General features: G+C 41.4%; 1 protein-coding gene across 3 annotated transcripts in view; it reads right to left on the bottom strand.

Annotated features, from left to right (window-relative positions):
• The window catches only part of RALGAPA2 (Ral GTPase activating protein catalytic subunit alpha 2), a 132745-nt gene extending 117607 nt beyond the window's left edge, over nucleotides 1-15138 (bottom strand). For all 3 annotated transcript variants that reach the window (XM_053461337.1, XM_053461338.1, XM_053461339.1), the window contains exon 1: nucleotides 14767-15138. In XM_053461337.1, coding sequence (XP_053317312.1) covers nucleotides 14767-14872 — 106 coding nt within the window. In that variant the 5' untranslated portion in view covers nucleotides 14873-15138. The remainder of the gene's footprint in view (nucleotides 1-14766) is intronic.
• Nucleotides 15139-24902: the final 9764 nt, after the last annotated feature.

Here is a 24902-nt window from a genome sequence, read left to right as displayed (position 1 = left end):
GGTTTACTAAATTACTTCTTTGAAGTTTTATGATTCTGTATAATAGAGAAGCAACTCGTCGAAATAAATGGGATTAAGAAGTGTTCATGCTTTTGCTTATGGGTCTCTATCTTTGTTTGAAGATGACCATTTCACTCATTTCATAATATAGATTTATCCATTTCATGATGTCGTGTCATTCGCAGAACATTTGACAATTTTAGAAACAGAAATGTGCATTTTAGGCAAATTTAGGCAAATAGTATGTTACAGCTGCTTTCTACAATCGCATTAGGGTAAAAAAAAAATCTGTGTTATATATAAAGCAATAACCCTCTATCCCGAAGCCCTTCTAAAAAGATATTGCTGTTGTGGGTTCTTTCTGTGAGGTTTTAGAAGAACAAGATACACTGCTTGTTCTTCGCTGACTTTTGATAGTCAGTAACCAAGTCTTCTGAGCGAAAATGGAAGCTTTAGTTCAATAAATGGCAACCGATTCTCCCCTAGCCGTTCATGATTGAGCCCAACGGCGAGCCGTTCTCGTTGGCAGATAAGAATCATTTGGCTCATCTCATCTGCACGTCCTAGGACTCCATCCTTAATCAGTCCCAGGTATCAGATTCAGAATAAGCATTTGCTTATCCCAGGCATGTATAAATCCCCTTACTGTGTAAACCCTTACAACGTCTGCCCATTGAAAAAACTTTTATTTTATTACCCTAAGAAACACAAAAATGGAGATTCCCAACCATTGAAATATTAACCCAACGTATTAAGGACAGAGGGACCAGCACCTATGCTAGATAAGATAACCAAATTATGTAGGATTTCCATTCACAATAAAGTTATTCCAAGGCCTCCACAAAAGATTAATAATAATAATAACAACAATAATAAATATAAGAATAAATTCCAAAAATCATAATTCCATTGTAGTGTCCACCTAATATTTTATGCTAAAAGCTGCCTAAATAGCACAAATAGGAGTCACATTTCATAAAAATGGTCTGCTTCATTAGAGCCGGGCTCTCTCCACCTAATGTATCCGTTTGTCTTAGTCTGTATATGTATTGTATTAAGTGCTGCGTAAATTATTGGCGCTATATAAATAAAAGATCATACTAATAATAATAATTAGTGACCAAGGCTACATGAGATGCACTGCGGGGGATGGGGAGGTGGAGCGGGGCTTTCATTTTACACCACCAGGAACACTCATGTAATAAAAACGACAACACTATTGCCTTTTTCCTTATCTTCCTGTTTAATCATAAAATGAGAGGAAAAGAGGAAAATGGTGCAAAAACTCTCTGCAGTTCGGCTAACGTGATTTTGTTTCGCAATCATTTGTCTTGTACTAGTTTACGCATTCAGTAGCCGTTAAAGCCGGCAGAAAAATAGCTTGCATTGTGTTATAGCTTTTTAATGAAAAAACGTAACGGCTCCTCGCAGACACGCTTAATACGAGCGGCTTTGAAGACCCTGCCAAGCCTCTTAGGCTACGCGATTTGCAAAAGGGAAATTAGGGCAAGTTACAATACATGACATTGTTCAGTAACCACTACGGCTATGGAGAAAATGCCGGAGTTCCTCAATATTTACATGAATAGCCAGGTTTTAATAAGGGAACTAGGTTCAATGTAAAACACTCCCGGTTATTGATTAAATAAAAGCCCCAAATATTGCCAATTAAAGTGCGGATAGAGACATATTACATTTACAAATCATAAAAATTAATGTGGGGTTAAACAACCATGATAGATTAATATAAAGATCTCAGAAAAAAAAACTATTCTAATTTATTACTGGAAAATTGTTAAATAGGCTACAATAAACAGCTCAACGGGGCAAATGGAGTATGGCACTATCCATGACCTAATAGAGGACTCAATAAATTCTCTCCACACGCCACAGCCTGCCAGAAAACACAGGGTCCAGAAGCGGACGTGACCCCAATGAGCTCCCGGCAGTGAGAAGAAAAGCTGGCTCCGAGGCACTGTGTCCAGCAGATGACCCTAGGCACCAGGATGCAATTCCTAGTCGATATCTCAACCCGGCGCTTAGGTTTTGTTGAGCCGTGCCCCAACAGCAGTTGGTAAGAGCTAAACAGAATCCACATAAATAATGCTGTGGCACCCCTAAACATTCATATAATATAATAAAACGGAGGATGTAATCCCAATAGCTGCAATCCCTCTCTGGGGATGCTCCAAGTAAAACAGCCAATTACAAAAAGAAGTATAGGTAGTGCAATATGTCCATAAAAATGGAAAAAACATTCACTCTGAATGGAGTACAACACTGCTTTGATCCACATCAACTAGACACCTGTAAAGTTATTAAAAAGATTTTACTCCGTATAAACAACACAGAATCTACCTTACAATCAGATGATACCCCACGGGTTTTTGTGCTAGGTTCTTTTCACTCTGCAACGTGTTTCACCCATCGCTAGGCTTCATTTCGTGTTACAGCTTTGCTGCATTACAATCAAAAAGCCCATCAGGCTCTCATAAGATATGATGTCTTTTTCAGTTGTTACCAATGTTTCCAATTGTATCTTCTTAATAAAATGGACCTTTCCATGTTCAGCTATTCTTGTTCTCTTGGATCTCAGAAGACCAAGTCATCTTCACAGTAATCTTTTTTTCCACTACAATCGTTTGGAAGCCATCAAACTGGTAGAAAAACTGAGCCTACAGCGCTGATAAACATCAGACAATACTTTTTTTTCACATTTATACTTCAGAATTGTAGCGGCAGGCTAAGCACTATAGTTATTTAGTGAGATGGAATCCCCAGCCTCTGATGCTCGTTTTTTGAATGGCGTATGTTGGATGAGAGCTGAATTCTCGCTATGTTTTTTATACTTTGTTTCTAAGTGTCTGTCAAAAGTTCAGCTGCTTAAAAGGCAGCCTCTACCATGGCAGTGTCTTACGAATGATGCTCCAGACACACTGCCTTGTTTTTTTCTCTCCATAAGACATAGTGTTACTAAGGCACTTTATTAGCTTGTCTTTTCACTTTCACTCATTTGGGTCTATGGAATAAAGAGGGAGTTACAGGAGAGTTGAACACTGGCAGTAGAATGGGTGGTGCTACAGAGCTCATTGATTTTAAACATGGCAGTGTCATAGGATGCCACCTTTGTCACTGGTCACTTTGTGAAGTTTCTGCCCTGCTAGATCTGCCCCTGTCCACTGTAAGTGCTGTTACTGTGAAGTGTAAGCATCTAGTGGAATGGTGTCCAACCTGCGGCCCTCCAGCTGCTGAAGGACCACATTTCCCATACTCCTCTGCCAGGCCCTCAGCTGAAAGAGCATTATGGGAGATGTAGTTCTGCAGCAGCTGGAGGGCCGCAGGTTGGACACCCCTGATCTAGCAGTAACAACTATGAATATTCTTAGTGCTAAAGCGTGTACAGCGTAAAAAAGAAATTGCCTGTCCTCTGTAGAATCCCTCACGTTGGAAGCTCAACACAAGCACTGGGCGTCTGTATCTTCATGAAGTGGGTTTCCATGCCTGCACACAAGCTGAATATCAAATAAGCACGACGCTGGTTGGATAAATATTGGTTTGGTGAAGTCAAGGAGAACACTACCTACCAAAATGCACAGTGCCAGGTGCAAAGTTTGGTTGAGTAGGGACAATGGTTTGGGGCTAGCCCCTGCAGTTCCAGTGAAAGCTAATGTTAATGCTACAGCACACAAAGCCTTTTACACAATTGTCTGCTTCAAACTTTGTGAGAAGGACCTTTCCTGTTCCTTCATGACTGTGTCCTTGTGCACAAAGCAAGCTCCATAAAAGCATGGTTTGACAAGTTTGATGCGGAGGATCTCAGGTGGCCCGCACAGAGCCCCAACCTTATTCCCAATAAACACCTATAAGATGAACTGGAACACCGACTGCGAGACAGACCTTCTTGCCCAACATCAGCGCCTGACCTCACAAATGCTCTTTTGGCTCAATAGGCACAAATTCCTACAGACACATTCCAAGATCTTGTGGAAACCCTCCCCAGAGTGGACACTGTTATTTCCACAAAGTGGAGGGGGCAACTTTATATTAATACACATGGTTTTAGGATGGGATGGCCTACAAGCTCATATAGGTGTGATGGTCAGCAATTGCCTAAAAGAAGGGGTAAGCCGGCCCTGCACAAGGCACGGGTAATATAGGAAATTTCATTATATATATAGGGCCAGCTCAGCCCTCCCTGCAGGATAAGCTCATTAGGGGCCCGCCCTTAAAATATAAAATAATATCAGTAAGTGGAAATGTTCTCCTGCAAACGACGACAGGAGTATCACACGTTCAAATTTGCCTATCTTGCATTTCCTTTTTTCAAGTTTTGTTTTATTTATTGCCTTATCTCATGAATACACGAAGTCTTTAGCATACCCCTCTTCCTCACCATATACAGGCACCCTAAATACACTGATCTTTTCATGGTATTGATAATGGCTTCTGTTTTATATGCTTTTCAGTTTTGTAAAAAAATAGTAATATGAAGTCACAACATTCACAAATGGTGAGAACTGATATACTCAAACATTACAACATCATTTTAAGTGCACACAACACGTTTTGCAATAGCTTTAAAAATGTAGTTATTATGCAATGGTGTCCCAGCTGCCTGACAACTCCTACTTGATATGTCATTATAGCTAATGAATCCATAAACAAGCAGGCCTTGCCAAACGTATGCCACCATCCGAAAACTGCCTCCATGTCAGGGGTTGTAGCAGTTCCTGAAGCACCTAGACCAAGATAAATAGGAGATTGTCCTACCCAAGTCAGGACCTATTAAGGGCACTTCCACAACAAACAAAGACACAAACATGTACATAAAGTTTCTAACATATGAATGCTACATTAGATTTTACAGTCATGTATTCTGTACAAAACTCACAATAAAGTAACTATGTAACAGGTAGGCAACCTGAGGCTGCTGATTCAACATGCCACCTGGACTTTAACTTCTATCCCAGAAAGTATACGATTATATATGAAGTTCCCCTATAAAAGACAGGGGGGGATTATATGAGAGGTAGCTTAAGTGTTCTGGACCCAGCAGTTATCTCACAGAGAGATAAAATCACCTGTATTGTATCTAGCTCGCCCTCACACATTTCTTTTATTTGTCTCCTCCTAGCAGAATGCGTTTTGGCACTCACATGGCAGATGGAGTGCCTTCTACCTCCATCAGAGATATAGATTCTGTGATTAGTTTGTCAAAGAGCACAGAACGTCTATAGTCTATAGAACACCCAAGACATTCCTCCCGCAAGCTTCCAGCAATGTAAGTTGTCTATGTTCGGCAAATCCTAGTCACCAGATAGAAAACAAACCCTGTGTTGTTCATTGACCCAAGATACTTTAGAATCAAGGATTTGAGTCTTAGGGAAGGCTCTAAAGTGCAGGTAGCTGCTTTAAAGATAGCAATGCCTAGTGGCAGAACAGGGCATCCTGCAGGAGACACTATTGGGAGAATTGGGCACAGGGGCTATATAACCAGAATAAGAAGCTGTCTGATTTTAAGTACAATAAAAATGTAGCTGTCAAGGAAAAAAAAGTCCCAATTCCTCCTCTACACTGTTAAAAAGTGGAATTTTTACAAACAGAATTTTACAGAATATCGCCAATAAAAAAAGAGTTATAAAAATTAAGTCATTAAGTGGAGCACTACCAATACTCTCCATATGTAATGGTTAACTTCACTGGGGCAGAATATCAATATTTCTATCATAGCACAAAAGACTTTCCTCTAGAACTGAGTACCGTATTTGCTTATATATAAGACGACCCCCCAAATCTGAATATTAATTTAGGAAAAAAAGAAAATGCCTGACCCTATAGGAAAAAAGTTTTACCAGTAAATGTTAATTCATCTAAACATTTTTTTTTTATATATGATTGAGAAAAATATTTTGGTTTTATTTCCTTCTATTTTCCAACCTGTCCCCCAGTTATGCACATCTGTCTCAGAAATGCCTTATACCCCCTATATGCCACTGTGCCCCATGATATGCCTTTTGACCCCCTATGTGCCACTCTGCCTCCAGAAATGCCTTATACCCCTATATGCCACTCTGGCATTTAGAGGGTTAAAAGGCATATTATGGGGAAGAGTGGCATATAGGGAGGTTTAAGGCATTCAGGAGGTATAGTAGCGTATAGAGGGCATTTCTGGAGGCAGAGTGGCATTAAGGGGGTTAAAAGGCATTTCACAGAGCACTCTGCCTCCAGAAATGCCTTATGCCCCCCAGTTAACACTCCCCCGCCCCCCCAAACTTACCGGTGCTTCTGACTTCCCTGTCATGTAGCCGGGGCAGCGTGTAGATCCCACGCACTTACGCTGCAGCCTGAAGGAGGCGTGGCTAGCAGCGGGGGTTGTCTGCGTCCATCGCGTAGACCTTCCCCGACTGTCAGAGATCAGACGACCCAGATTATAAGACGAGGGGTATTTTTCAGAGCATTTGCTCTGAAAAAAACCTCGTCTTATAATCGAGCAAATACGGTATTTCATAAAGCGTTTAAAGCTTTCCTGATCATTCCTTAGATGAGAAAGAACTGTAAGCATAATTTAGATTGATGACATTTAGATGGGAGTTGCAGCTTCTCTGTACGGTTAACTTTTTAAAATTATTTTTAAAGAATTCATGTTAAAGTACTTAAATACATATTCTTTTTGGCTCTGCAGCTGGTGGTCAGTGCTGACCCATTATCTAGCAGAGCAGCCCCAGGAGATGAGGTTTCTGGTCCACACGAGATGGAGCTTGTACACGGCAGGAGGCAGTGGAAGGCTCTGAAGCCCTGAATGTCTGTAGTAGCCATGTACGATTTAACAAGTTAATTTTGATCTCCTCACAGCAATTTACCCCAAAAGAGTCTGTAAAGAGCCAAGTCTTCAGGGTAATTGCCGCACTAAACAGAGTGATTCGCAAGGCACTCTGCCACCCGCTGGGAAAACCTAGACCAAGATGTTTTTCCCAGCATGTACAGGGTATTTATATCGAGAGGCTGGTTTATAAAAGTTATATGCTATTTGTCTCCCTGAGACTGCTCCAGGGAGGTTCTTAACGTTGACATTTTAGCAGGACAATTGAACATAAAAACATACTATAGAACTAAATCAATACAGAACAATGCAAATCAATCTGCTCCGAGTTGGGGAAGTTTAGAACTCTCCTTATTTGGCATCCTTCCGAGAACGTGAATACTCTGTCTAGCCTTTGGACTACTAAGACTGATACAGGGATGGAAAATTATCCAACATTTTCACCCAGTAAATAAAGTTCTTGTGACACCGGAGGTCGACAAGCGTCAGACGAATAAACAAAGATTTTCACCCTTTCGATTTTAAATCTACGTAATGGGAACACATTTACATCACGTCATTTGAGATTGCATTTATTTTTGGGGAAGTTCTGTGCCTCCATACAGTTAATATAATCTTAACAGTCACAGCTAAGGTTATTATATACATGGAATAACAAATAGATGTGAATATCAAGTGTCAAGTGAAACGCGTGGAGCCAGAGACCTTACTATTCATTTCTATTGTTATACATCCAAATCTTTTATACTTTCCAATATGTCATTCACTCTGTAGTGAAGGTTTCTGTAAAGACTTGCACAAAGAATTCAGAATCATAATAGTAATAATCATTACAGTAATCACAATAGTAATAATTAATCATAATAGTAAGCTACAGCTGTCAATAAGGAAAACTTACTGGAAACATCACAGGGATCACACAAATGTGCATCTCTCTACAAGCTTCCAGGAAAACTTCTTACAGCCAATCAGTTGCAAGAAATTTTGGAACACAAAGGAAAAAAGACGTTTTTGCAGCATTCTACTCCTGTGTCAGGTAAGCATTTCATTTTGTGTTTCTCGTTTTGGAAGAACGCATATTGAAGTACTCACAGAGGTATAGGGTTACTCACACGGTACTTTAATATGCATTATACTAAAGTAGGACCTCTCAGAGATCAGCTGTCATCATCATGGCAACTTAAGTGAATCAATTTACTGGAACTATGAAGAACTGGTACTTGTCGGTCACTATATTTGTTTTGGAGATTTTTTTTTTTACATCATGTAAGCAGAGGCTGGTGGCAAACCGTGGCAAAATCCGTTTCCTTTCCCGGAGTTCTCTCTCTTTTTCCCCATCCTAACAAATGTTGCCTGACACAATAAACAACAATCACGGGAAGATATGTTAAGATAATTAATCATGCAAATAAGAGATAAGGTATATATTGCTCATTTTAACCTGTAAAACCATTACATGGGCTTATCAAATATCGAATACCGGATTTGGGGAAAACAACAGATTCACTTTGCAGACAAGTCATGACAGTAGCCTTCTAGCGGGAGATCTGTATTGGCAGTAAGTCACTATTGATAGAAGGACTAGAGCCAGGACAGCATATTGACACCAACTCAACCACAACACAAACATTTACACAGCGCATTAAAACCACATGCAGAGCGAACATGTAAAGAGTAATTATGAGGCTATGATATAGGGGTAAAAAAACGTTCTTTTGGGTGGGTTTATTTTTTTTTCCTCTATAAATCTAACCCTCCTGTAGCAAAAAAAAAAAGCCAATAAATAGCCATTATTCAATATACTGGGCTCACAGTGACACATTATAATATAAACAAAGACCTGGAGTAAAGGAAATAATGCATTTTTTCATCAATAGACATGTTTTTTTAACCTCTGTATACATCTCCCTATTTCCAGTTTATTTTGTAGGAACTGCCACATTGCAGATTATTTCAATTTTTTAAATCCATACATAATAAACATCAACTTCTGCTTTACAGTAAACTATACATTTAAAAAGAAACACCCTTTTCAGTTGCATTGTGATTGCTGCCATATTGCTTCCACAACATAACAGACTAGGTCATTCTCATCAGCTGTCAGATTCTATGCCTCTAAACTTGTATCTCTAGTTTGGATGAATATCTTGATGAATCTAGTGCTAGATGTCCATGTGCACCAAGAAAGCAGTTTTTTCTGCCGACAGCAAGACTCCAATGCAATTTACACTGGGGGTCCGGGGAACTGTTGCATTAAGTGGACGTTCTATACCGTCGGTGAAGGCAGGCATGCTGTAACAGCTGGAAAGCCTGAATAAGTGATGGATGGTTTTCCGGGCTGGACTCAACGATGGTTTTATCTTACATGTGACGGTTCCTCAAGACAGGTTCCAAGCACGCCAGGTTTTCAAGGACAATCAAAATCTATTGAGAGCTTCTCTGGAGAGAAACAATTAGGACAGACTGTTAATGAGCTTGTTCAAGGCAACGTGAGCAAGTTGAGCACTCGGAGCTGACATTTACACATTTTGATCTGTGTATTTCAAGAGAATTATTACGGCGATATTCTGGGGGAGTCTGGTTTTCTTACTGCTAATGAGGACGTAGCGCAGCTTGCAAACAGTACATAAAACATCGAAAATGAAGTCTTAACTGCCATATTATGAAAATATTTTGTGTATTGGGTTCAGTTAAGGTGAAATCTACTGCTTTTTGCATAATATTTTCCAAAATGCAACAGGGGAGATATATATATATATATATATATATATCTATGTATACCGTATTTGCTCGATTATAAGACAAGGTTTTTTTCAAAACAAATCCTCTGAAAAATACCCCTTGTCTTATATTCAAGGTCGTCTTTTAAGCAGACCTCAAATTGAGGTCTGACTAAAAGACTAAGATCCAGATCGCCCGCAGGGGACACTGATCCTCCTCCTCGGCAGTCTGCTACTGCCGGCACTTCCCCTGGGGGCTTCTATGACGGAGCGCCGGCGTGACATGACCTTCCGGTGCTCCAGCGAAAGTGACGTCGTCTGCGTGCATCGCACAGGCATTCACCGGATGCTGGGGCTTCTATGACGGAGCACCAGCATGACCCTTCCGGTGGAACTAACGGGCAGCGAAGGTTGTCTACGTGCGTTACACAGACGTCCACTGGCTGCCCCCACGAGACACCAGGGAGTCTGAAGTACTGGGGACAAGTCTGGGGAAGCATTGGTGAGTCCGGAGGGCAGAGTGGCATATAGGGGTTAAAAATGCATTTCTGTAAGCAGAGTGGCATATAGGGGGTTGAAAGGCATTTCTGTAGGCAGAGTGGCATATAGAGGGTTAAAAGGCATATCACCATCCATTCGCCTGCTTCCTCTTCCTAGCTTTAAACACACACTGAAGCAATAACACCACCACAAAGGGGGCACTGAGTTGTAGCTTCTCCACAAAGTACTTTAATAAGCATACCTCATTAAGGAGGCTGTCTGGGGCACTGAAGTGTCCCTCTAAGCGTGGCTGTTTATACTTTTAAACATACGACCCCTGTTTTTCTGCTAAAAAATAAAGAAATACTGCTTTATAACCTGTACTAAACCCACCCGCAGCCTACCCCACCTTCCCCCGAGCCTGGAAACGGACTCTCCAGCATACATAGACAACTCCGGACAATGGCTTCTAAACATTAATGTAGAAAATGGATTTGATTTTATTACATCATCAGCACTTTAAATCATATTAGAGGAGCTCTGGTATCCTGCTAAATGATTTTATTACATAATTCAAATATAATAGCAATAATCGCAAACATAAAACGCAACATTACAGACGAACTATCATGGCAGAGGCTCCCAGCAGCAGTATCGCTCTTGCGTCGGCTTATCACTACTTTCACACTCCATGTGACTATGCAAAAGACGATTATAATATCTGTTCCTGAAACCTAGAAATAAGCGTGAGAAATGCACGGCACCAGCAGTGACAGGGTAACCAGAATATCACTAATTTATGGGAGAAAAAGGTCTATACGATGAGGCACCTTCCCTTTTTTTTTTTTTTATTAAAGTCGCCGTGTAGTCGCTAGGTTCTCTTTCATAGTCAGACGTCAACGCACAGAACAAATAAAAGTGCAGGTGTGCCTGAAAGTAAAATTACCTACAAAAAAAAATGCCATAAAATGTGCAGTCTATTATTCTTCAGTAGAAAAGCATGCAACCATTTTAAAAATGTATGAGATCTGATTCTCCATCTGCTGTGGAACAGGACCATGTCTTTAAGGCCCTGGTACTGGGTGACCAGACCTACCAAGTCAAAAGGGTCCTCCACGGTCTCTGCCCATCTTCATTTACAGAAGACTGGCAGATGACATCATATCTCGGAGCCACGCATCAGTTCACGTGGACAATTATACTACTAAGATTTGTACCGAATACAAGTTTCAAGGGACGTTTCTGCAATTTGGGCCATCATGTCCTGGTAAAGCAGCCCAGTGAGCGCAGCTTCCCGGATCGCCGGAGGCAAAGGCTTCAAGAGAAATGTCTGATTTCCCCAATTATCTCATTAAAAGCAGTGGGATCTTTACTAAGATCATCGGACCTTAGAAAAGAGGCTCAGACGACTGCTGCCGCAGGCAAACGCTGATCGGAAAATAGCCCTCGAGCGTTTTATGCTGTGCTTGGCAATAACTTTTTAAGCACTAAAATATAAAGCAAGAATTGTTGTTTAAGATGTGTATTCATGGTGCTATGGACTTAAGGCCAACTGTGACTCTAACTCTCATGATGCTTGGCCATTTGCAGAGTCCAGAGCCCTGTAAAAGACGTGCGCATGAGAGGGGACTCCGTCATGCTGACACTTCACTAACGAAACAACGACTTAAGGTGATATTGATTAACCTTGAAAATGCATACTTCATCATTCACCAAACTAAGGGGTTTTCAGAAACAATATATATTACACACATATATAAGGTAACATGCATACAGCCAATAATCATTAGTCCCATATTTATTTTACATACATGCAGAAATATTACGCAATTAATCTGAAAGAATCGGAATGTATTTCATAATGAAATTATACTTGGGTTACATGGGTTATTTTCCATAATGTGATTGATCGCTTGGCAGAGTCTAGGCACAGTGTGGCAATATGATGTCATAAAACACACTTTTTGGTGTCACATTATTTTCTGATAATGGCTAGTGGTTCTCCAGTGTGTGTCTCAAATATATAAAAACTCTGGCATCTCCTCCTTTTCTATTATTTATTTATTTATTTTGCCCTGGCAACAACCCCCCTGGTTACCAGTTTCCTCGGGTAAAACGACGTTTAGAGCTCCATTGTTCAGACTATGCAACCCAGTGAGGTGGATGTATAAAGGTATTTTAGTAAAATAGACTAAATAATTGCATAGCAATAATAAACCAAGATTAAATAGACAGTTTTTATGATCCTTCCCCATTAATAGTATATGCCTTATAATACAGCATGTTAAAGGCCCACCAAGATTACATTACATGATCAATATCTTACAGATCGGGTAATGAACTTTTAGGTAGCCGTCTCCTGACATCAGCAGGTGTCATGTTTACACGATCCAGCCCAAAACATGTTCAGGTATCACCCCCCTAACCTGCTAGACAAGCTTAAAGGATGGGGGCAAGCAGTGCTGCACAGCAAGGCACAGGGAGGCTGGAAGGACTAATCACACGTAACAAGGTGCATTTCTTTAAAAGATGAAAAGGTTGCTACTAACCATAAATAAATTAAAAGTTCCGCAACAATAAGCCGGCAACTTTTCAGCCACACAATGTGGGAAGCAGAAGAAACACAATGGCTCCATTAGGCGAGCAGGTGCACTGCCAGTGTCTTCAGGTACCCAATGCTGAAAACCCCAAGTAACGACAACAAAGCAAGCCCTGACGAAAACGTGTAATCCCGACAATTTACAGATCCAATACTATCATTATAGTAACAGTACGTGCAGCATTTCCCAAACTTACACAATCATGCCCTCTTCCCATTTACCACGCTGTATATGTATAGTACACACACACACACACACTATCCATCCACAAAGCTTTCTTCGTCGTGCAGATCACTTCTATGATAAATACCCTACAATGCCACTAAACCCTTGACTGTTGCTGCCCTCAGCAGCCCTGTATGTTTAAGAGGTTAATAACACTACGGCATGAGTGGGCTATGATGGGTTTGATTTATGAATACATCAAATAGGGGAAGAGCACATGGCGTGTGTGAATACATGGAGACGTCCACCGACAGACAGACGTCCACCGACAGACAGACGTCCACCGACAGACAGACGTCCACCGACAGACAGACATCTTGAACCCTTAAAATCAGTAAGATTAAGTTCACGAAACATTCATTTTTATCTATGCCTTACACTTGACCATGTCACTGTCAGGTCTACCTGCAGGAGAAGCTCTCTGAGGTTGTCTCTTTTAATTACATACTGACATCAGGATGTTCACCTGCCCAGCAAACCCCCAAGTTATGATGAAACCTAAAAGAGACAAGCTTAGAAGGTTCCCTAAAATAATTGGAGCCGTGGTCCGCTCAGGAATGCCGCCCCGCTAGTCACTAACGCCTAAAGATGCTCCCTAAGGCATTTCTTCTCATGTCTGGGTTCACCACCAACATGGGATCTCCTTCTCCATGCACGCTCAACTGCTAGACATCAAAAGAGTTAAATGTAAAGTGGCACATATACAAGTGGCGGAGATATAACGATCAATGAGTCACGGCTACCCGATTCCTGATTTTTAACTATGTCACAATCTGTGTGCAACAATTATATAACATGACAAAACATCATTGTCAGAGACAAACTGCTATACCCACAGTGATCCCATATCGATTATTTTTTGCATTCCGTGTGAGGGTAAATCATCTAATAAATGGTTAAATAGTTGAAATACAAAATACTAAACATTTCTCTGTTAACTCACACAACAGATACACAAATCCAGATACGTTATGACCAGAGACCAACAACTCAGCACCTAAGAATACACTTTCTGAGGAGCATCTTTGCCAATTCTCGGGTTGTTCCGGGACAAATCCGGGAAGCGTGTCCGTCTCTCCTCCGGCTGCACAGGCATTTGACACCGTATGACATCATCATGCCGAAGGAGGCCAGTTTGGGAAGCTCCTTTATACAGTTTCACAATGCAGTCTAAAGGACTATCACCTGAAACCGTTCTAATTCTGTACATCACTATTGTCTTTCATGCACAAACATAGAATGCCATGTTTTAGCATACTGTATTAAGTACAGTAAATTGAGAAATTCCATGTATATAGTGATTGCGTGCATAACTAAGTTAATGTTATTTCACTGTGATTGTTACTCTTCAAATAAGCTGGTGAGTTTAATCAATGACGCAATCATTATAGAATACAGTAATAGGTGTTGATAAAAACTGCTTTGGAAAATATCCTTATATATAGAGGACTTAAATATTCTTGAATATAGAACATTAAACCTCTTTCACTGGGTCTTTGTATACTTTAACAGAGACGGGCATTTGGATGATTTTAGTGAACGCGAGAACCAATAGACTTTGATAGCAGGTAAGACCCAGTCGGCCCATCAGGTCAACCCGTTCTTTTAAGAATCAACCCTTAACCAGTCCTTGGTCTCATCTTAGATTCAGAATAGCCGCATATGCCTAACCCACTCGCTTACAATCACCGTACAGACACAAGTATTGACATATCCACCAACATATAACTGCGCTTACATATATACTCATCATATACTATTTACAGAAAGGAAATAGAGATCAGTGAGCGACTGCATGGCCTGAGGATCCATTGATCATCCCGGAGCTGGCCAGAGGGCTCTGCTGTCACAGGGAAGTCAGACAGGAGCCTGACACCACGATAAACCCCCACCTGACCCAAAATCATTAGGGGTCACTCACCCAGCACTGCTCGCAGGTGCTTTAAGCGTGTAGGTACGTCCTTCTTTGGGTCCAGAACTTTCTGTGTAGATTTCTTGAGGTCTCCATGACTTTTTCGAGAAAACATCCCGCTCGGGCGAGGAGAGCGGCGATAGACAGGAGTAGTAGGTGGAGGGTCAAGGAGGCAGAGGGATGAGGGGCTTGTCTTTGTCACTATACCAGTGTGTAGTCGCCTCTACAAAATGCAAAGTGCTGAATGCTGCCCTCCAGTATGTCCCTTGCTTGTGTCCCCAGATCCTATCCTCCTTTCATTAGCCCTTTCCCGGCTCTCTGCCCTCTCTCTCTCTCTTCCTCTCTGGGGTGTGTAAACACGGAACTGACCAGCTCTAACGTCAAACCAGTGAGGGGACAAGGAGGAGGGGTTGGAGGAGGAACAAGGAAGGCCGACTGAGGCCGTGCGTTTCACCCCTCACTCTCGCTTCACAGCACAGAAAACGTGACGGGGCTCGAGGCTTGGAACGCATTTTCGGACTCATGTAATTGGTGGAATTTTAAGCGAAGAGGTGGAGTTAAGTGTGTTGCTATCAAGCGCTGTCTGTTTGACACACATGGTTATTTTGCGTGGATGTTGTGGAACGGTTTAGAGAAGCACCTGCGGGGAGGTAGATATGACGTAATTTCACAAGTAAGCTGTCATTTTGACTTTTACCCCAGTGGTTACCCTAGTATTTTTATACAGTGCTTCATGGGACATAATATGGAAAACGTCTTTAGAGTTTGGAAAGTAAATGACTTTTCTGAACACCTTTCATCAACTTTATGATTATCCTGCAATAGGAAAATTATATAGTAATCTTATGTCTGGGCCTTAATACAGACCATTGACTTGATCGTTGGTCGTGTTCAGCCATTTTTTTCCTGGACTCAAACAATTCACATCTTTAATAAAAAAAAAAAAAAACTTTTTTCTTAAAAAGGAGTATCTTCAAATATATTCTTTTCCTCTTCTCATGTTATCAATTTCATTTGTGACATAATTACCGTATTGGCTCGGATATAGGCCGCCCCCGTATATAGGCCGCACCCTAAAAGTTTGGTGCTTTTTTAAATAAAAAGTTTTTTTAATAGACATGCTGCCACTCTGTCCCCCCCCCGAGATATGCTGCCACTCCCCTCCCGAGATATGCTGCCACTCTGTCCCCCCGAGATATACTGCCACTCTGCCCCCCCCAAGATATGCTGCCACTGTCCTCCCCCCCCCGAGAAATGCTGCCACTCTGCCCCCCCCCCCGACTTACCAGAGCAGACTCCCGGGAGTCTTGCGGTGCCGGCGGGGGACATCTACGCAATACGCGTATACAACTTCCAGCGGATGTGCCGGCAACGGAAGTTGTATACGCGTATTGCGTAGATGTCCCCCGCCGGCCCCGCAAGACACCCGGGAGTCTGCTCTGGTAAGTCTTGGGGGCAGAGGTAAAATGCATCGTACGGACGTTCACCGGCTGTGGCAATGCGCATAAACAGCCTCCGCTGCTGGCACGTCTGCACGATGTGCTTTAAAAATCTCCCTTGCCGGGACTCCCCCCGTGGGAATTCCCGGCAAGGGAGATTGTTAAAGCACATCGTGCAGACGTGCCGGCAGCGAGGGCTGTTTACGCGCATCGCTGCTGCCGGTGAACTTCTGCACGATGCGCTTAGACAACCTCCCGTGCTGGCACTCCCCCCGTGGGAAGTGCTGGCAGGGTAGGCTGTCTGAGCGCATCAGAGAGTAGGATGCAGGTCCTCTGCACTGCTGCGGGGGATCTGTATCCTAACCCTCCTGCCTGCCCGGCGCCCGGAACTGCATGTCCCGGGCGTCGGGCACTAGACCCCGAATATAGGCCGTACCCCCACTTTAAAGACTTAAAGTGGGGGAAAAAAGTGCGGCCTATATTCGAGCCAATACGGTATATATTCAGGTATAAAAAGCAAAAATATATTCAAAAACAATATAGTTAATGCACCAAGTTTTAAAAAGAAACAATTAACACACCTGCTTTATTGTAGGGGCCAATATGCTCCTACATAAAACACATACAAATAAATCCACCGCACGGGACACTAGGTTTCCGCTGTCTGTTACTGTTACCGTATATTCTGGCGTATAAGACGACCCCCAACTTTTACAGTTTAAATATAGAGTTTGGACTATACTCGCCGTATAAGACTACCCCTCTACCCAGCATACAACAACCAGCCAATCACAGCAAGCAATGTACCTTACCGGTGATTTGCTGGTTGATTTGCTGACATATACATACATGCACTGCCCTTACACACACACACACACACACACATATATATATAATATATATATATATATGTGTATATATATATATATATATATATATATATATGTGTGTATATATATATATATGTGTATATATATATGTGTGTATATATATATATGTGTGTATATATATATAGGTATATATGTATGTATATATATATATATATATATATATATATATATATATATATATACACACACCAGCTTACAAATACACTGACCATATCACACCAACATACATACACTGCACTCACACCCCTTTCTCCCCATCTCTTACCTTATCTTCTGTCTTCTTTCTTCCATCCAGTTGTGGGAGCGCGAGGTCTGGCACTTCAGACCTCAGCTTCCCTGCTCCCTCATCACTATGCGCCGGCAATTGATGCCGAGCGCCGGGACATGACGTCATCCCTGCGCTCGGCATCAATAGCCGGCGCGTAGTGATTAGAGAGCAGGGAAGCCGAGGTCTGAAGTGCCAGACCTCGAGTTCCCTAATGTCGGGCTAGTTGGGGGAGATCACGATCTTGCACCTACCTCAGCGCGGCCCTGAAGACCGGCCCAAGGGAGGTGGCTTCTTCACTCGCCCCTCCCCTAGAGATCGGTGGCTTCGTGGGAACCTCCGGCTTGGTAAGTACCCGGTGGATGCATTTCTTAGGGGTTTCTAAGTTAGTACCCGGCGTATAAGATGACCCCCTACTTTTAAGAAGATTTTCTGGGGTTAAAAAGTCGTCTTATACGCCGGTATATACGGTATGTATTATGGTCTTCTCCCTGCTTCCAAACCTTAATCCTCATGGCGCTGTGATATAAGGTACTGTCCAAGATCAAGACCCTCCAAGAGCAGCAGATATATTGTCTAGGCATATTTTTCTGCTTTTTATCCCTAGTGACCTTATGAATAAACAATTAGTGTTATGAACTAAGCAGATTATATAAGAAGAGAAGAACATAAGTCCCCCTGCCAAAAAACATTGCGGCAGATGGGGCAATCGGTCTCCCTGGTGTGCTGCTGCTCAATAGCCTGGCTGTAGGGCAGATCTCTATAACCTGCACATTGTTACTGCTGAAGAAAGCATAAAAAGGCGTTATGACCCTTTAACAGAAAGTGTGTTGGCATATGACATCATATCCTGGTGCTCTGCAGTGAGGATGGTGGACATATAGGGGACAGGTAAATAGGCCATTGTTCATGCCTGTCAAGGTAGATCAGAGGATCTCTCCAAGGTGGCTTGGTCTGATGAGTCACGTTTTAATTTACATCACGTGGATGGCAGGGTGCGTGTGCGCCGTTTACCAAGAGAACAGATGACACGAGGATGCATCCATGTAGGTCCCACCTCGCAACTTACAGGACATAAAGGATCTGCTGCTAACGTCACCTTTAGAGGTCTAGTACAGTCTATGCCTCAACGGGTCAGGGCTGTTTTAGTGGCAAAAGGGGGACCTACACAATATTAGGCAGGTGGTCATAATGTTATGGCTGTTCAGTGTATAATGTCTCTCACAGTAAAACCAAATGAAAATTACATTAAATCACAGGAATCGGCACAGACTAATGGAAATAATATATCCTGAACTGAAGGTGATTAATCCCTTTTTGAACTTTAAAGGAATTACCATAGATAACAATGATTGGGGTAATCAAAGCTTTATTATAGTAGAAAATGTATGGATGGGGGCAGGGGGGCAAAGAAGAAACTACCTTTGCATGAAGAGTCATTCTTCAACACACAGGAGAGGAAAAAACTGTCAAGAGAAAACCTCTGGGGAACCATTGCTGGAAAAGCTGCCGTTCTCTCTGGGCTCAAAGAGGTTACCTCTGATATTAAAACAAACAAGAAAATTACAAACGTTATTAATTGGGTTCATTGTTTTTAAGGTGCCGTATAAAAAAGATCCACACTCTTCATATAGTTCACATATCTCTTGCTGGAATCCTCACACTCTGCAAATCACTTTGCCCGGTAGCTGAGTGACCTGCAGTTTACCATGTCAGGAAGTCAGCTGTCTTGGGATGGCCCGTCAAAAATGCTCCCTGTGTGGAAACCAGTCTCATATATGTAGCTTCCACTGTGATACAAAAGTAATGGCTGGCAGGGGAGTTTCCATCAACCATGGAGCATGTTTAACCCTTCCACTGCTAGAGTTCTGTATGCCACTCACAGCTTTATTTATCTAAAAATTGTGAACAACATAAAATGTCTTGCTACTCGTTACTTTTACATTTTATTTCCCTGAAATTGTATTATTTAAACATAAAATTGGGTTGTTGTTGTTTTCCTTTTAATTTGAGGTGCTGTGGTCTTTGAGATATACTTTAGATTTGTATACTTTAAATTGGTAATTATGATGTGTTTGGATAAATTACATTACAACTTCATACACAATAGGCACGGTTATCACCATCAGTCTTGACTCCTATTGCCAGGGGGCACAATTGTAGAGTGTCTTTTTTTTTAAAACTTAAAGTTCAATGATTAATCATTGAAACCAAGAAGCTTTTCCAGGTACCTGGAAGCAATCAGTGGGGCATCTTGCCTTTTTCCAGCTTTCAATTGAATTTGGGTTAATATGTCATACATAAAGAAACACTGTTTTGGCCTATATGATGCATACAGCAGATCATTCCAAACATATACATATCCTTAGAGTCAATATGGGTAAATGTGATTAATATTGACTTTAAAACCAAATGTTTTGTGTATGTAGTACATGGCCGTGATATAATTAGCTACTTCTGTATAAGGAATCCTATAAAGGTTAACTTGAGTTTGTAAGCTCATTAAGAAAGTGCTTTTAATAGGTCACATCCTATTTTTTTGAACAGTGGGTGCAGATATATGTCACCTGGCTTCCTGGGGTGAAAGCATACGGTGGTTAGCTATTTCACTTTAACCTCTTCATTGGTCTCTGAACTGCTTCTTGATAAATCTGAACACACACACATACACACAATAGAAGCACATCTTACTTTGCTATTAAATAGCAAAGTAAGACAACCCCCCAACATTTGAATATTAATTTAGGAAAAAAAAGAAAAGGCCTGAATATAAGACTACCCTATAAGAAAAGTTTTATTAGTAAATATTACCGTATTTGCTCGATTATAAGACGACCCTGATATAAGACGACCCCCCAAATCTGAATATTAATTTAGGAAAAAAAGAAAAAGCCCGAATTTAAGACGACCCTATAGGAAAAAAGTTTTGCCAGTAAATGTTAATTCATGTAAACTATTTTTTTTAATAAAAGCTATGATTGAGAAAAATATTTTGGTTTTATTTCCTTCTATTTTCCAACCTGCCCCCCAGTTATGCACATCTGCCCCAGAAATGCCTTATACCCCTATATGCCACTGTGCCCCATGATATGCCTTTTAACCCTATATGCCACTGTGCCCCACGATATGCCTTTTGACCCCCTATGTGCCACTCTGCCTCCAGAAATGCCTTATACCCCTATATGCCACTCTGGCATTAAGGGGGTTAAAAGGCATAATATGGGGAAGAGTGGCATATAGGGAGGTTTAAGGCATTTCAAGAGGCAGAGTGGCGTATAGAGAGTAAGAATATCAGACATATTTGAGGGCTGATTATAAGACGACCCCGATTATAAGATGAGGGGTATTTTTCAGAGCATTTGCTCTGAAAAAAACCTCGTCTTATAATCGAGCAAATAGGTAATCCACATGTAAACTATTTTTCATATTTAATAAAAACTATGAGAAAAAATATTTTTTTTATTTCCTTTCATTTGCCACTCTGCCCCCAGTTATGCACATCTGCCCCACGGCTTGCTACTCTGCCCCCCCCAGAAATGCCTTATAACCCCCTATATGCCACTCTGCCTCCCTGATATGCCTTATACCCCCCTATTTGCCACTCTCCCCCCAGATAAACCTTATACCTCCTGTATGCCCCCCCCAACTTACCGATGCATCCCAAGACTTGCTCCAGACTCCCTGGTGTCAAGTGGGTGCAGCTGGTGGACGTCTGCATGATGCGCGTAACCAACCTCCACTGCTGCTGGACGGTACTTCCGCCGTGGCTTCTATGGTGGAGCATCAGAAGATCATGTCACGCTGGCACTCAGTCATAGAAGCAGCGCTGCGGGAGATCTGGATCTGAGAAAAACCTCATCTTATAATCGAGAAGATACAGTAATACCTTATGCCTGTTGATTGGGACACATGAAACCTTATCTGAGTTGTAGGTAATGACCCTTGGTATGATTGAACCTAATAGGAACGGGTATCAGCTTAGGGTAACTGCACTAAAAGTTATCTTTGGGTTAAGATATCTATAAGAGCCACTTACTTACACATCTTTTTCTCCAGGCCCTGACAGCTACCGATGTATATGACACAAAGACATATATAATAGTCCTGGTCAACCACACTAAAGCCCATTATGGTTAAAAAAAATTGTCAAATCACCTCAATGCTGTGGTTGTAAATGCTGTATGTTGGCGGAGCCAACATCAGCAACTTAGAAATAGGGGAGACATAGCTGTTCCCATGGTATACACATAAGGTATGTTTTAAAAAAAATGTGCATTGCTTGTTTGAATCCATACATATCCTTGTTGCTAATCATTCACACCCATGCATTTGCTTTATGTTTCAGTGGAGAGGAGAAAGCCACTCCTTGGTGATCTAGTGAGGAAGCAGTGATAGGATTAAACAGAGAACTTCTGGAACATCTCATCTCATATTCACTTTTTGTGATTTACAAGAGTCATTGATTGATGTTCCCATCACAATTTAGCACATTGTTCATTACAGGGCCGGACTGGCAATGGTCGGGCAGCCCAGGCACTTTGCCTGGCGGCCGTCTGATGATATCAGTGCAGCAGACAGCTGGATATGGACAGCTGCACACTACTCTATAGAATATTGTAGACAGCTTTACAAGAGAAGTGTTTCTGTACCTCTTTCTCCACAAATCCCTCTGCATTATTCTGGCTTCTTGTAGTAACGCAGCGTGCCCCGGACAGCCTCTCCAAATTTCTCCAATTGGAGGAAAAGTTGTGGAAGTGCTCCAGAAGGCCTGGTTAACGGAGCGGAAAAGTGGACGATGAGTGTAGAAGTGACTTGTGATTCCTGGTTTCAGGTCTATGGTCAGCCACGCAGCAGGGATATTCTTGCCTGTTTGGTAGGCAGGAGAAACAGCCACGTTTCCAGGGAGACTTAGGACCTCAGCATAAGTGAGTCCTATACTATGTACTTCATTCACAACTCCAGATGCAGTTTTTTTAGTTTCAAGAATCTTATCTGCCTTAACTTTGCAAAAGGCCAGCTCAAGTATTCTTGGATGAGAACATTACTGCAGTTGACCCTTAATAATCCATAATGACACCTGTGTCTGCAGGTATAAAGCCCACCATGTAAGCCGTGTAAGACATTAACATTGTCTCCAAACCATTGTAAACATTAGCATGCAGTGGGCATGCAGCATGCGTTCCCATCTCAAAATACATGTATGGATTTTTCTTTAGAGTTGCAAATCTAACAGCCACTTCCTTGTTCTTTGATTTTGAATAATACGTCTCAGTTATCAGCAGACTTAGCTACCTAATAGCTCTGTGTTCACCCGACACAAAAGTCAAAGTTCAATTTGAGCCCTAAGAATCAGGCACCTATTTTTACGTGTATACAAAACAAAATATACCAGCTCAGTCCACTGTGTGGTCTCACTATAGCAAAAACGTCTCAGCGGTTGTGGAATGCTTTACATGGGGACTGAAAAAAAATAAAGAAAATAATATATAAATTATATAGAAAATTAATCAGAGCGGATAATGAATAGCCTACTGTTTTCTATGGTGACAGCACCATTTATCTCCACTTTAAATCAGAATCACAAATATAAACCCAATGGGCTTAACAATTTTTTTAATGCAATGTACAGTATGTTTTTCAAAAACTTTCTAAAGTTTTCTTTACTTCCATAGTGACTGTAAATAAATATTTAATAGTTTTGGGGGGTTTTAGCCACAGTTTATTTTTGCAACATTAGAAGAAATTGTTGTTTGTTAAATAGGACAGAGTCGTTGCCATTTTCATGAACCTTAATGAGAAACCATCACTAATTGGTGCCCTAATTAAAAAAAAAAAAAAGAAAGTCTGTAGTTACGTAATGCTAATGAACTTCTAAATTAAAACATCACAGCTGCAAGCTTCCGTCCGCATGGAAATGAACAAATTGGTATTGCATTAAATCATTTATTTTGCTCTTGCAAGAGTGGGTATGTACAGTAGATTGGCATATGTATGCAAGTTCAACAATGGAGTATTAACAGTTTAAATGCTGGATGGGCATGAAAGCATCAATATTACATTCAATATTTTATTCTTTTTTAAAAAGAAAATAAAGATCGCTGATCCATGTATAATTCCTGTGAAAGTCCAATAGCTATTGTTATAGTCCACTTGAAATCACAAATAAAATGTGTGTAAGGTGAATTGTATTAATTGGTATCAACATAAAATAAGTGGATCCATGTAGATAGAGAGGGATTCTCTGGGTCTATACAAGGTTTGGGAAACCAAAAACAAAGAGAAAACCTAAGAGAACCCAACGTATCATTAAAAAAACTAAGTTACCGCCAAGGAACCCTTCCCGCCACTTACATGAGATAAACAATCTTCTCCATCTCTTCCAAGTGAACAATACGTCAAATCTGGAGAATTGATTAGGTAGGGTATTCTTGAGGAGTTGTCGAGTACCAAGCAGTGTCAAATAAAAGTACCCTGTATTTAATGATTAAGGGAGATAATATATTGTTTCCATAGCTGAAAAGGGGGACTTGACCTTAATCTATGTAAAACAAGAAGTATAACTTTTGGTGAAAGATGGACATTGAAGGAGGAGATGGTGGAATCCAGCATAGGAGGATCACTTTCCTCACCACCGCCAGAACTATATCCGTTTTACATTTTGAAGAGATAGCAAGCGGAAAATAATATTATCCCTGGCATTAGAGGAAAGCAACAAAAACAGTTAATAGATGGGAAATCCCACACTGAACGCCAGAATCCTTTTAATTAATGGACAAGCCCACAAACAGCGGAATAAATCTGTCTCCTCCGCCAGGCAATTGGGGGATGTGCTATTGTCTTTGAGTCCCATAAGGTACTGTCGTCTAGGATATATGTATGGCCTGTGTATCATCTTATAAGCCATTTCCAAGGCAAGACTAAGGCCTTTGGGTCCTGTAGCAATTACACAGGAAGGGCCCGTTCTCTGGATTTCCTGGCTTCAGTAAACTGTGATTTCCTATTTTTTATCTGCTTTTTCAGCCTCTATCTCTTCAGTGCTTTGATAATTGAATAGAGAATGGAGTTGTGCACCACCACAGACTGAAGCTCACCATCGGCCATATGTAGCAGGGCTGTCAATTAAACTGTGGACAAAACAGTTAATTGAGTGAGGGGTCCGTAGAACCCTGTGAATACAACTAACCAATCTATGGTGTGTAGTGGAGCGGCTCGGTTATATTGTTCCATATCTAGAAGATTAATCACCATGTTTTCCCTTGGTTATAGTAGCTTGACCACGCAAATTCTAGGTCTCCATCCCTGCCATATAAAACAACTGGCTGATTTGTTAATTTGTATTTTGTTATCATTCTGCATCAGCAGCACTGGTACGGGGCAGTCTTAACAGCATTGTAGCCTCTGGTCAAAGCAATGCACTGGGGCATCACCGTTAACAAATAAGGAAAACGGTTACTATTAGAAGAATTGGGTACAAAAACATTAACCAGGACCAGGACAAGCAGCTTAATGGTCACTGTGGTAAAGAAGTGGGCAGGTGTGTCCTAGCTCATA

The sequence above is a fragment of the Spea bombifrons genome, chromosome 3, assembly GCF_027358695.1.
Source record: "Spea bombifrons isolate aSpeBom1 chromosome 3, aSpeBom1.2.pri, whole genome shotgun sequence".
Lineage (NCBI taxonomy): Eukaryota > Metazoa > Chordata > Amphibia > Anura > Pelobatidae > Spea > Spea bombifrons.
The sequence above is the reverse complement of the archived record's forward strand: the minus strand, read 5'-3'. Positions and strand labels throughout refer to the sequence as shown.